At 47.7% G+C, this 11,250-nt stretch overlaps 2 protein-coding genes across 3 annotated transcripts; both read right to left on the reverse strand.

The window, feature by feature from the left end:
* Positions 1–1,216: 1,216 nt before the first annotated feature.
* On the reverse strand, positions 1,217–2,208 carry LOC112887962 (transcription repressor OFP8-like). Its single transcript, XM_025954265.1, has one exon. It carries the CDS (start codon positions 2,083–2,085, stop codon positions 1,357–1,359), a length of 729 nt encoding a protein of 242 aa, XP_025810050.1. The 5' UTR covers positions 2,086–2,208; the 3' UTR covers positions 1,217–1,356.
* Positions 2,209–5,223: 3,015 nt separating this feature from the next.
* On the reverse strand, positions 5,224–10,869 carry LOC112886412 (serine/threonine-protein kinase Nek4-like). 2 transcript variants are annotated; one of them, XM_025952311.1, is made up of 15 exons: positions 10,539–10,869; positions 10,001–10,235; positions 9,849–9,915; positions 9,705–9,770; positions 9,581–9,627; positions 9,448–9,493; positions 9,287–9,367; positions 9,164–9,206; positions 9,005–9,054; positions 8,496–8,577; positions 8,344–8,393; positions 8,108–8,181; positions 7,793–7,844; positions 7,067–7,711; positions 5,224–6,985 (listed from the first exon to the last, which is right to left on the reverse strand). In XM_025952311.1, the coding sequence occupies exons 2-15, from the start codon at positions 10,096–10,098 to the stop codon at positions 5,537–5,539; spliced, it is 2,850 nt and encodes a 949-aa protein (XP_025808096.1). In that variant the 5' UTR covers positions 10,099–10,235; positions 10,539–10,869; the 3' UTR covers positions 5,224–5,536. The 2 variants fall into 2 exon arrangements, with proteins under 2 accessions (XP_025808096.1, XP_025808097.1); XM_025952312.1 differs by lacking the exon at positions 10,539–10,869 and having other exon boundaries at positions 10,001–10,449.
* Between the last annotated feature and the right edge of the window lie 381 nt (positions 10,870–11,250).

Raw genomic sequence — 11,250 nt, forward strand, 5'->3', positions numbered from 1 at the left:
GGATCCGTCCCCGGCCAACACAGGTCCCTCCGAGTGCTGTTGAGCATGGGTTTAGCTCAAACATCCGTTGTGCGACGTCTGTAGAGTCGCTTTTATTTTCCGCTGCAGATATTATAACTTTGAAAAAGTCTTGTATAAATTCGAACTAGTTAGGTTTTTATACTATGGATGTATACCATGTAACATTATATCTGTGATGTAAAAATGGTTGGCGTTTGTATCTCTGAACTCGCCTTCGTGCGAGGTACCTTGTTTTGATCCTGAGTTAGGTGGTTTTATCAGGACTTTACCCGACAGACCATGGGGTTACACCGTTTGAAGTGCAGTTAAACCTTTAATGCCTTCCAAGAAAGGATCAGCGCACTTGAGCCGGTGTAATTCAGGTTGGTTCTGCCACAGACTGTGTGTTGGTCCTCTGGCCTGGCCAGCTTGTTTTGTCCGTAGAGACGTTTTATTTATGGCTTTCGTGTCCATGACGCCGTATATATAAAATTTTTTGCTTCAGGTTTCGTGGCTTTGATATATTGCTTTTACTGTTTTAAATGAAATAAAGCATACTCTTACATGTTCATGCTACCATGAGTGTTCACGCTATGTCATGGTCCAGGTCCTGAGCCCCTCCCTGAATGTGATGAACGGCCCTGGGTAGCTTAGCACGGGAACGGTGTCGATCCGTCACGGGTCGACAGCAACGTACCTCAGCTGTTTTTGCTTGCATTGCTCCTCAACACGTCTAGATTATGATAAAAGAGAAAAAAAACACACACACGGCTGGACTGGACGACCCAGCAGTTAAGCAGTAGCACAGAGCCGAGAAGAGCAGGGCCCGTGCCCCCGTGCTAGAGAAAAAGGTGCTGGAGGAAGGGGGCAGCGAGCAAACAAACGCAACGCGCCAGACCGCAGCTTTCTCTAGCTCTTGTTGCCACGACACGCCCCCTTCACATCACGAACAGTATCCTCGGAGCATCGGGCCGCGGACAGCGCGGAAACACATCTTCACACGCAAGTGCTCGTTGCTCTTGCTGTTCCGGACATCAGATAACGTGCAGCGCGCCCTGCACCGTGCATCCTGGATTACAAGATAAAAGAAGCACTTTACAAATTACAAGAACAAGTTCGGGCCACTGTCACATCACATGCACGCTTGCCTTGCACACGCGCGGCGCATGCACATTACTGCACTGCTGATAGTAGTAGCCTTTTTTTTTTTGATACGTAGTAGTAGCCTGGTATTAGTACACTGGCATCTCACGAATAAAGCTTCTTAGTTTTAGCTTTAGAACACGTATGCGTCAGCGTTACAATCTTACTGGCGGGCGAGGGCGACGGTGAGAGCGAGGTGGTAGACTCAGAGCCTCAGCCCTCAGAGGAGGCACGGGGACGGGGGCAGAAGAGGCCGCCGCGGGGCGCCCAGAGGTCGGCGAAGGCGGTGAGGATGAGCGGGTGGTGGCGCGGCGAGTTGAGCGCCAGGAACTGGTGCAGCAGCGCGTTCAGGTCCTCCCACGCGTAAATCTCCTTCTCCGTCACCATCGCCACCATCGAGTCCCGGAAGTCCTCGTACGGCGCCGCCGACTCCACCTCCACCGCCACCGCCGCCTCCTCCTCCTCCTCCCCCGGCGCCGCAGCCCTCCTCCCCTGCCCCGCTCTCCTGCACCTGCTGCTGCTCCTCCGCCGACGCCGACGCCGCTGCCGCCTCTGGCGCCTCGCGCGGTCGGTGTCGTGAACTCCGTCGCCGTCGTCGTAGAGGGCGCTGGCGTTGACGGCGTACGTCGCGGGGCCCCACGAGTGGAGGTGGTCGGCGGCGGAGGAGGCCGAGGTGGCCGTGGTGGCGGAGACGGAGGGCGTGAAGGCCGTCGTGGTGGTGGCCGATGACGACCACGACGACGACGCGTGCGGAGACGACTTGGCCTTGCCGGCGCCGCCCGCGTGGGACTTAAGCGCGGAGAGCAGGGAGCCGAGCAGCCTCGCCCCGCGGCAGTTGCACCCGACGTCCACCGCCACCGGCGGCTGCTGGCGCGGCAGCTCCAGCCTGACGCTGCCGGTGCCAGTGCCACCACGCCGGTCCCAAACCCCTGCCAACGACATGGTGTGGCTTCTCACTTCTGGCTAGTATCTCGTCGCTCTGCTTGCGGTGTCACACGGCCTCACTCGTCGGAAGCCGGGACTGGCGTCGCTTGGCTTGGCGCGGCGACTCGTGAACTTGTGAGTGGTGCGCGACTCGTGACTTGTGACGGAGCGCAGGGGAGCGCCCGGCTTAAATGGTAGTGGAGTGAACTAGCGTGGGGGGTGGGGGGGGAGGGACGGCCGGTGTGCCATGATCGCGGTGAACAGTGAGAGGTAAATTGAGGCGTCGTGCGTGACGAGATGCCGCTTGGGCAACTAGGGCAAGGGGGCGAAGGCTAAGCCAGGGAGGTAGCTTGGGAATCATGGCGGTGCAGTGAAAGCGAACCGATGGTTCGGGGCGTGTTGCAGCGGTTGCAGGAGGCGGCAGGCGGCAGCGTGTCCTTCCCTCCATCCACGGCCCGTCTGATTTGACACATCGTCGGTGAGATCGATCATCGATCCAAGTTCGTTCGTTACCGTGGTAAAATCATCCTGTGCAAGCGTGAAAGGACATTTTCGTCCTAAAGAAAACGTGAAAAAAAAAGAATATGCTAGTGCTAGCCCTTGTCATTGAGAAAATTAAAGGAGCAGTACCACCAGGGGCAGGAAAATCAATTTCGGTTTCAGCTTTCTCTTATTCTAGCTCTGCCGCGAACGGGCCTCTAGCTGACTTAGTTTGATGATTCTAGCAGCACCCTGAGGTCCCGCGCTCCGTCGTCCTAGCTACGACGTGCGCCTTGTGCAGGACAGGGTAAAAATCGGCAGCAGCCAAGGGCACGAAAGCCTGGCGCGAGTTGACCAACCCATGGCGTGAGGACAAGCGGCTAGCAGCCGAGGGAAATCAGAAATGCGAGAGGCAGAGTACTACTGCTACAAAAGTACTGTGCAATATGGAGTAGCTAGGTACCTCCCGCGGAGTGGCCAGTAATTCTAAGGAGAAAAGGACCGTTGCCATCAAAATTTGGTAATTTATTGGCCAATGAAGTATATGGCAAGAATTCAATAAAAAAATTTATTAGCAAGGACTTTATAAAAGGATAATTAGAGTTCATATACCTTAATAATACTTTTATTTAGTTTAGATTTAGTTTAGATTTTTCTTGCTAGGCAAGTTAGTATTCGTTTAGAGTTTTGTGTCAGTCCAGCGTATAAATATAAGGCCCCACTATTGTATCACATATCTCTGGATCAATGCAACATAACTTTTGGCGCATCGCCACCCTCTTTCCGAGATTTTCGTCACCTGCGGAACTCGGCACCTGACGCGGGATTGCATCACTTTAATCTCCGACGAAGGGGTAAATTCTAAGTTCCGCAGGCCCTGGCAATTATATCGGCTCAATTGGTGTTGTTCAAGGCTACATTGTTTCGATCTCTTGGATTGCTCTTGTTTGGATGGTATAATGGTCTACTAGTTATCGATTCAAGTCTTGTAAGGCTGCATGGTTCAATCTCTTGCTAGACCTGATAGAATTATGGTTATCTTGATCTTGTTTAGATCTATCAGCTTATATCTTTTAAATCTGTTACTTAGATGCTAGTAGAAGATTTATTTATTTATTATAAGCACCAGATCAGCCCTCGTTAGCGGATAGTTATCCTGGTCTTACCGTACGTGTATCTTGTCGCAGCTAGATTCATCGGTTTGTAGCCTTTAGTTTATCGTCCTGCTGCTAACATTGTCTCGGTTAGGTTCGATCCGATTGGTGGTGACGGTAGATTAATTGCTATAGGCTTGGTGGTTCCTTTTGCGACAAGGTGGATGTTCAGTAATCGCTCCATCCTCATCAGACTGCTAGCCGATGGCTTTTATCAGGGAACCAGCCGATAAGTTATTTTTATATTGGACTCCCAGCCGATGCATGCTGTAATCATCGAGCGTGGATTTAATATTTTGTATTAATATCGGCCGATTGGTTTGTATCATTATTTATCTATCAAGATCTACATCAGACATATAGCCGATCGTTTAAAATTCTATCGATATCGGCTGATAGGCTTATATCCTTACGTCGGCCTATCGGCCAATTGACTCTTTCTATCTATTTTGTGCTGCAAATTAAGTGGTAGGTTAAGAACCTCAAGATTCAGCATCCGTACCGAACTAAGCAGATCTCCCTTGTGGATGTATTGCTAGCGAGGAATCATCATCCGCGGAGCGATTTTTTCGGCAACAAGGGCACTGTACGTGTACGCGTACGCGCGTACGTACGTGCTGCAGGAGAGTTACTGGTGTGCAACGTCGGGCGTCGGGCCTGCCGGCACGCACGAAATGCACAGTATACTTTATACGTAGCATATGCACGCTGGCACCTGCAGCTGCAAGCAGCAGAGTGGCAGAGTATCGAGTTTGTTTCGACGTGCAGCGCAGTGCAGCCGATGATCAGAAGCCGAAAACTTTACCGTCTTTCTATGACGATGACCACCCCAAAGACGTCAGAAGCGATCTTGCATGAGACGCCCAAACATTTTTCCTTCTTTCAAAAAAAAAAAAGATTGCACGGCTGCACCATAGCAGCAATGTTCAGCGGCGATGGCACGGTGCGTATCTGCTTTTCCGTACGTAACGTGCCGAGCTCGATGGAGTGCGCCCATGGCCGAACTGCAAGGTCGCACCATACCACGCCCCTAATCATGAGCAAATCCGGCACGATTGGCACGCACACCAGGAATTCCCATCGATTCACCACTCGCCGCGGCGGTGCTTTTAAGAGATGAAACGCTATCGATCGACCATGAGCATATATATATGGCTCTGCGGTCAGGTACAAGGCGCATGGGACGTTGAAAAAAAGGTGGTCGGGTCAGCTGCCAAATTTCCGAATGCCTCTCGCTCCCAAAAGCAATGCGCGCGCGCAGGTATAATAAGAAGATTTGCGTGCAGAGTTTACAGTCGCCTCCCAAAAACAACTGAACAAGAACCAACTGGTCACGCAAAGCAAAGCATTTTCAGGTTCCCGAATAGTGTGCTTAAACATCAATTAGGATCACCACATAAGGAAAACATGCAAGTCGACATTGATGCATTCTGGCTTTTGCTTACAGAACAACTCGATCAACCTGCACGATGATGTCACCGGTCCGAATTTGTTTGCTGGAACTGGAGGGTGAACATATCAGTTGGAGTAATCAACTGTTAGCTGGATCATATGAGTTTTCTGCATCACACCGGAGGCAAGGCTTTATTGCTGTTTACAGTTCTTGGCTATGTACAACATACGCCAGAAAGAATGGAGCAATCAGAAAAGGCAAAACTGGCAAAAGAGACCACAAGCTGTCTTCGCAAAAATTGAAAAAAGAAAGAAAGAAGACCGCAACTCCACAATCTGTAAGTTTGAGTAACTCAGAGCACTGCTGTTACCAAATCAAGCGGCTCCAAGTGAAATCAACCAAGCAAAAGAAAAAAAGGAAAGAAAAGAAAAGAAAAAGGAGCTCATGGCGACGGGCGACCTGCATCGTCGCTCATCATCCCCTTGAAACTTCTGGCAAGCCAGATAGCGGTTTCTCGTGGAGACACCTTGTTCTTCCCAAATGGCTTGAGAACGATGGAGAGCTCCTCCAGCCTCTGGTTCTCCAGCAGCTCCGCGGAAAGCTCCAGAAGCCCTTCGAGAGCCTCAGCTCGTTGCCGAAATGATGTAACATCAAGTGCTTCCTTAGCGGGTGATGCCTCTTCCTTGATGCCGTTGCGGGTCTCTGATGTGGCAGCAGACAGTTTTACCAAATCCGAGGTGGCTGGCGCCTTAGTAGCAGCACTGGCTTCTGAAACATGTGATGTAGCAGTAACTGAAGAGGCACGTGCTGGAGGCAGTGTGTTTGATGAGCTGCTCCTTGCATCAGCTTCTTCTGGTACCACATTCAGAAGCTTGATGATATCTGTGCTCCGAGCTTCTCTTTGAACAGTTTCTGGTGTTGGCTGCTCATCACTAACACAGAAAAGGCTGTGTCCTATGGTCTGTGCAATATCATCAACTGGAGGGTTTAAATGAGAAACTACATGTTTCTTCCATGACTGAAGAGAAACAGGTGCCTCCGACAGTGTGCCTTTTGTTACTTGAATAGAGGGAGCAACTTCTGGTGCCAATGGAATTGAAGTAGCTACTTCTGAAGCCGATAATATTGGAGGGGCTTCTGGTGCTGATGAAAGAAGTTCTTGAACCGTGAACTTATCCTCACCACTTTGGGACGTGGTGCCCTTTCCATGCTGGTTAGATTGCACGTCATCCTTGGAAACAAATTCTTGTACAGAACTCAGAAAGGATGGCTCCAAAGAACATCTCAGGGTCGAACCACCATTATTAGTCACAATAATCTTGTCAGTGCTAATTTCTGAATATGTTATGGTGCTTAGGTCATCCTCCTTGCTGACAGTGTTGGGTGCAGAGCCTATACATGGCGAAATCAAGCAGACAGATGAATCAGGCTCAGATAGTTCAGAGCGGTCCATATTTTCAGTACAACCAACTGTAGAATTTGAGCAGGCACTGTTGTGTTCCTTTGTTGAAACAGAGAAAAATTCCCAAAGATTTGTTGATTTTGCTTGTAAATCATCCAGTTTCATATGCTGTCCTTCTGAAGGATCCGCAGAAATCATTATATTACGTGGAGGATCACTGAGAGCATTATCTGAGCCACGGGATGGTCGTTCTGGAGTTTTCTCTCTCTCTGTTGTGACCTTGGTATGAGCTCGTCTTGTCACTGTGACTGGGAAGCTTGGCGTCCCTACTCCAGCTTGCCTCTGAGGGCTAGGGCGTCTAGTAGCAGGTGGTGTCCTGCTCTTAGTTTTTCCTGAAGCTACAGCACCATTTTCTGTGATCTGTTTGGCAGGTTCAGGAGTTGATGGCCCAGCAGTTTTGATCTTTGGACTATGTTCAGCAATAGGTGACTGCAAGATCGGTACCAGGAGACATAAGTAAGCAACATATGTAAAAGGTTTGATTTAGTTACTGAAAAAAAAAACTCATACCAGTTGCTTCAGGGGTGGTGATGCTTCAACTTGATTTGCATGTTCGTCATGAGATAAAATGTTGCCAGACTTTAAACTGCATGGCATATCACTGTTTGTCCCTGAAACCTGTAATGGGTGCTCCACTTGATTATTATTGCTGAGGCCAGTACTTGGCTTTACACCACCTCTGACAGGAGAGTTGATTTCTCTCAGACGGCTCTCCTCTCTAAGGGTTGTCATAATCTTCTCAATGATCTTTGGTTGTTTACTCTCTGTTCTGGGATGGAGATCAACATGTATGGATTTAGATGAATCTTGCCTTTTAAACTGAACACTATAATTGTCTTTATTGCCTCGAAGATCTTCAGGTGTTGAACATTTTTCATCTGACATAGCTTGATCCACATCTCGAGTGTTTAAATTATCATTGGTCTTTCTATCATTACTTGTAGTTCCACATGATGTGCTTCTGTCGCTTGACTGGGTACTGTCTATGTCACTACTAGAAATGCTACTGCTTTGGCTGTCGGACATGCTTCTCTGACTGCTCCGTGAAGTGGGTAGTGGTTTCTCTGGCATCCGCATGGGGTTTGAAGCATCATAAAGAGGACGGTATTGATTAACATAAGGTTGCAGGTATGGATTCTTCAGGATCTCAGATGCCTGTTCAAATGATATATGTTTTCAAAATTCATATGGACGAGAAACTATTATCTGGAAGGTTTAAGATTTATAATAGCTTACAGTAGGTCTATGCTCTGGACTCTTCCTCAACATACTTTTGATTAGGGTTTTCCTGTACCCAACAGTAAAGAAAGATCTTGTAAGCTTTATATTTTATATGACCCGTTTAACAATATGTCAATAGGTGTGTGGAAAAATGCAAAGAAGCATTTAGCAGTTTGCTGTTAGCATTACTTTCAGGAACAAGAATAAGCATTGCTTATACAGAGAGTGCATACCATGTTAGTGCAACGGTTACCAAGATCACTTTTAATCATGCAAAGGACAACTGCTCAACTTCCACAAGACCTACTCCATGTGGAGAAGTACACTTACATGGATACTGAGTAGCAGGCAGGCAAGGGACCCATGGAAGACCGATTTATCTTGCTTATTAGTCCAGCCATATCCTGCAAGCAGTGCAAATCAGGTAAGACGATCAGAATTTTTAGCAGTCTGAAGAATACCGGAATTCAATATTTTTATATGAAATTTCTAACTCATATGAACCAAGGGAATCTACTTCTGGGTAACCAGTGTGAACTAAGAAAAACAATCTGATAAGATCTCACAAATGCCTTGAAGGCGGGTCGATGAGCTGCCATCTCATACATACAGCACCCTATGCAAATGCACACATGTTAAATTAGAAATTTAGAATAAATAATCAGCCATGTAAACATCTTATATTAGAAAGAGCACTGAGCCAGGTAAAATGTAATACCAAGAGACCAGATGTCTGACTTGAATCCATAGGGAATATCAGCTAGTAGCTCTGGGCACATGTAATTTGGTGTTCCAACAACCTTAAGAAAGCATAGTGCCACCAGTTATTGCACGAATTTAGAATAAGAATTACGCTTCCATACTTTCCATGAGATGAACGCATGTTTACTTGGTTCGTGGCAAATATAGGAAGGAAGGTTCCGAAATTAATTCCTTTCTTCCACTAGACTCTAGCGTGAAAATTGGGTCCGAAGTCCCAAAGGCCACAGCTCATCCAGTGCCAATAAAGAAATAAGGTTCCAGTTCAGTGGTAAAATGAAATATAATCCGAATGTAAATGGTATATGGAATATACTCATGATTCATGGCAAACATCATTTTTAGTGTTGATGTACGATATGAGGGACTAATAAATCAATAATTTTTTTATAAACAGGAAAAATGGTGGCATGCTATGTTTAGATAGAAACAAATAGGAAAGGAAGGAAACATGAAGGAAGATCATACAGATGAAGCTAGATCATCTTCCTTTAAAGTCTTCGCTAAGCCAAAGTCTCCTGCATAAAAACCAGATAATATTATAGCTTATATGATGAAGCATAAAAGCAACAACTGTAACATGTCAGTTACAGACTCTCATTACTGTATTTGTCATGAGAAACTAACCAAGGCGTATGTCCTGATCTTTGGTGAGAAATATGTTGGAGCACTGCAAGTTTGAGGAAGAAGCATGACCATCTCTTGCATATAAAAATCGACAACGATGATGATCTATTTATTTCCACTTACCTTCAGGTCACGATGCAAGACATAGTTCGAGTGCAAGTAGTCTACAGCCAATACCAATTGAGCAAACCATTTAAGCAATATCTGAGAGTTATTCAAATTTATGAGCACAATGTGGATGATTCCCTCCCTCCTATTAGATAAACAAAATAGACAAGTCATACCTCCTCTGGAAAGTAAGTACCGTTTGATTTCTTCATCAGATCATCCCTGAAAAACAAGACCAAAGTGAGACATAACACAATCTATAATGTGGTAATGAAAAGGCTAATCACCAAAGCCCTAAATCACACTCACATATCTCCACCTTCACAATAGCCCGTGACAATGCAGACATAACAACCCTGCATATGTCACCTTGCCAATTAAACGGGTTCAAACAGAATAAATAATGTAAGAACAAGTTCCTGAACATACGAACCTTCTCAACCCAAGCTTCCTTGAATTCAACAATGTAAGGGTGCTGCAGCCGAGCAATCAGTGCCATCTGCGGTTCATTTTTTCCCTTACTAACTCCTCAAGGCATAGCCAATGAATCAAAGACGAGTTTCAAATTTTTACCAACCTCTTGATGGGCAGACTTGCGACAGCGCTCTGTCTGCCTCGCAAGCCGGATTTTCTTCAACACATACCTGCAAGGCAAGCATACAGTTACCTCAACGCAAGGGAGAAAGCCGTCCATATCCTACATACTGATGGATGGGTGCTATATCTTACTTCTTCTTTTCAATCTTGTGATTGACAAGGATGGCAGCACCAAAGGCTCCACGGCCAATCTGCTCCATGATTTCGTACTGATCCATGCGCGACTCCATGAGCCCCAATCCGTGACAAAACAATCAGTCAGCAGCAGCTCGCAACAGGTGCGTCAATCACTAAATAGCCGAACCAGTCACATTTCGCCTGCTCAAGCCCAACTGGGGCTCAAACACCACCACATCCTAATCGAGCTCTGCAAAACAAAGCACCCAGACACCTAATAAGCCAAGCAGCTTTGGTGAAAGCGCACGCGCTATCACGTGGCGTCCAATCAAATCCACGACGTGTGGCTTTTCTTAGAAAGGAGAACCGATGCTGCGCAGGAAAGTTTTTGAACCACGGGAATCGATGAACTAGGCAGCGAGAATCTAGTGCATCGGTCATCCAAAACAGTAGCGGCAAATTTACTACTGGTTTCGCAGCAGCGTTGCACACACGCACAGCACGCTGCTCCCACCAACCGGAACCCGGCGCGGACGGAGACAGGGGAACTTACCGCGGCGGTCTCCACCTGCATTGGCCAGCGGTGAGGAGCACGGGCGCGTTGGCGGCGGCGGCGACGCTTCTCCTCCTATTCCGGCGGGAACCTGCGGCGCCGGCGGCGACTGGACGGCGGCGACCTGGAGAGATCTCCGGCCTCGTGGACGAGTCCGCTTCTGCGCTCTCGCGGGCCGCGGGGCTCTCGCGGCTCCGCCTACCACTCCCTACTGGCTCTGGATTTGATTTCGCTGTTGGGTTCGCGCAGTGCGGCGTAGGCGTACCGGCGTCGGCGACGGAGTTTTGCTCGGCGGCTTTTATACGGCGCGGCCGCAACAACCGGCGGTGGTGGTGCGGTGGGGTTAAAGGCACATCGGCAGAAGCCACAAGCCAGGGAGATGGCTGCTCGGTTAAAGGGGGGCGGGCCAACATTGTCATTGCAGGCGTGGCGTCCACTTCTTTTTTTTTTGGGGGATGGGGCTTCCACTAATTACTGTCCTGTGACATGTGTTATAGTGTCATAAAATTGCAGCAAGTACTCTTTACCATGCTGAACGGAATTACCATTTCCAAAAGAATACCATTCCTGGGTCCATTATTTTGAATTTTGATTTTAATCTCTGTATTTGAAATACTATAAATTCAAACTTCCAGTTGGATTTCAAATATCAATGAGCATCTCAACTTGGGCAGCACTAAACGTAAGACCACGCCACACCCTAGAAAGCACG

Source organism: Panicum hallii, chromosome 3 (assembly GCF_002211085.1).
Source record: "Panicum hallii strain FIL2 chromosome 3, PHallii_v3.1, whole genome shotgun sequence".
Classification (NCBI taxonomy): Eukaryota; Viridiplantae; Streptophyta; class Magnoliopsida; order Poales; family Poaceae; genus Panicum; species Panicum hallii.

What these genes read in the sequence shown, in the direction of transcription:
- LOC112887962 (XM_025954265.1), bottom strand. Translation starts at nt 2,085, where the DNA reads ATGTCGTTGGCAGGGGTTTGGGACCGGCGTGGTGGCACTGGCACCGGC.
- LOC112886412 (XM_025952311.1), bottom strand. Translation starts at nt 10,098, where the DNA reads ATGGAGTCGCGCATGGATCAGTACGAAATCATGGAGCAGATTGGCCGT. An exon ending in TCTTGCATCGTGACCTGAAG is followed by an intron (nt 9,207 to 9,286) that starts GTAAGTGGAAAT and finishes TCAAACTTGCAG; the next exon opens with TGCTCCAACATATTTCTCAC. An exon ending in AAGATGATCTAGCTTCATCT is followed by an intron (nt 8,578 to 9,004) that starts GTATGATCTTCC and finishes TGCTTTCTTAAG; the next exon opens with GTTGTTGGAACACCAAATTA.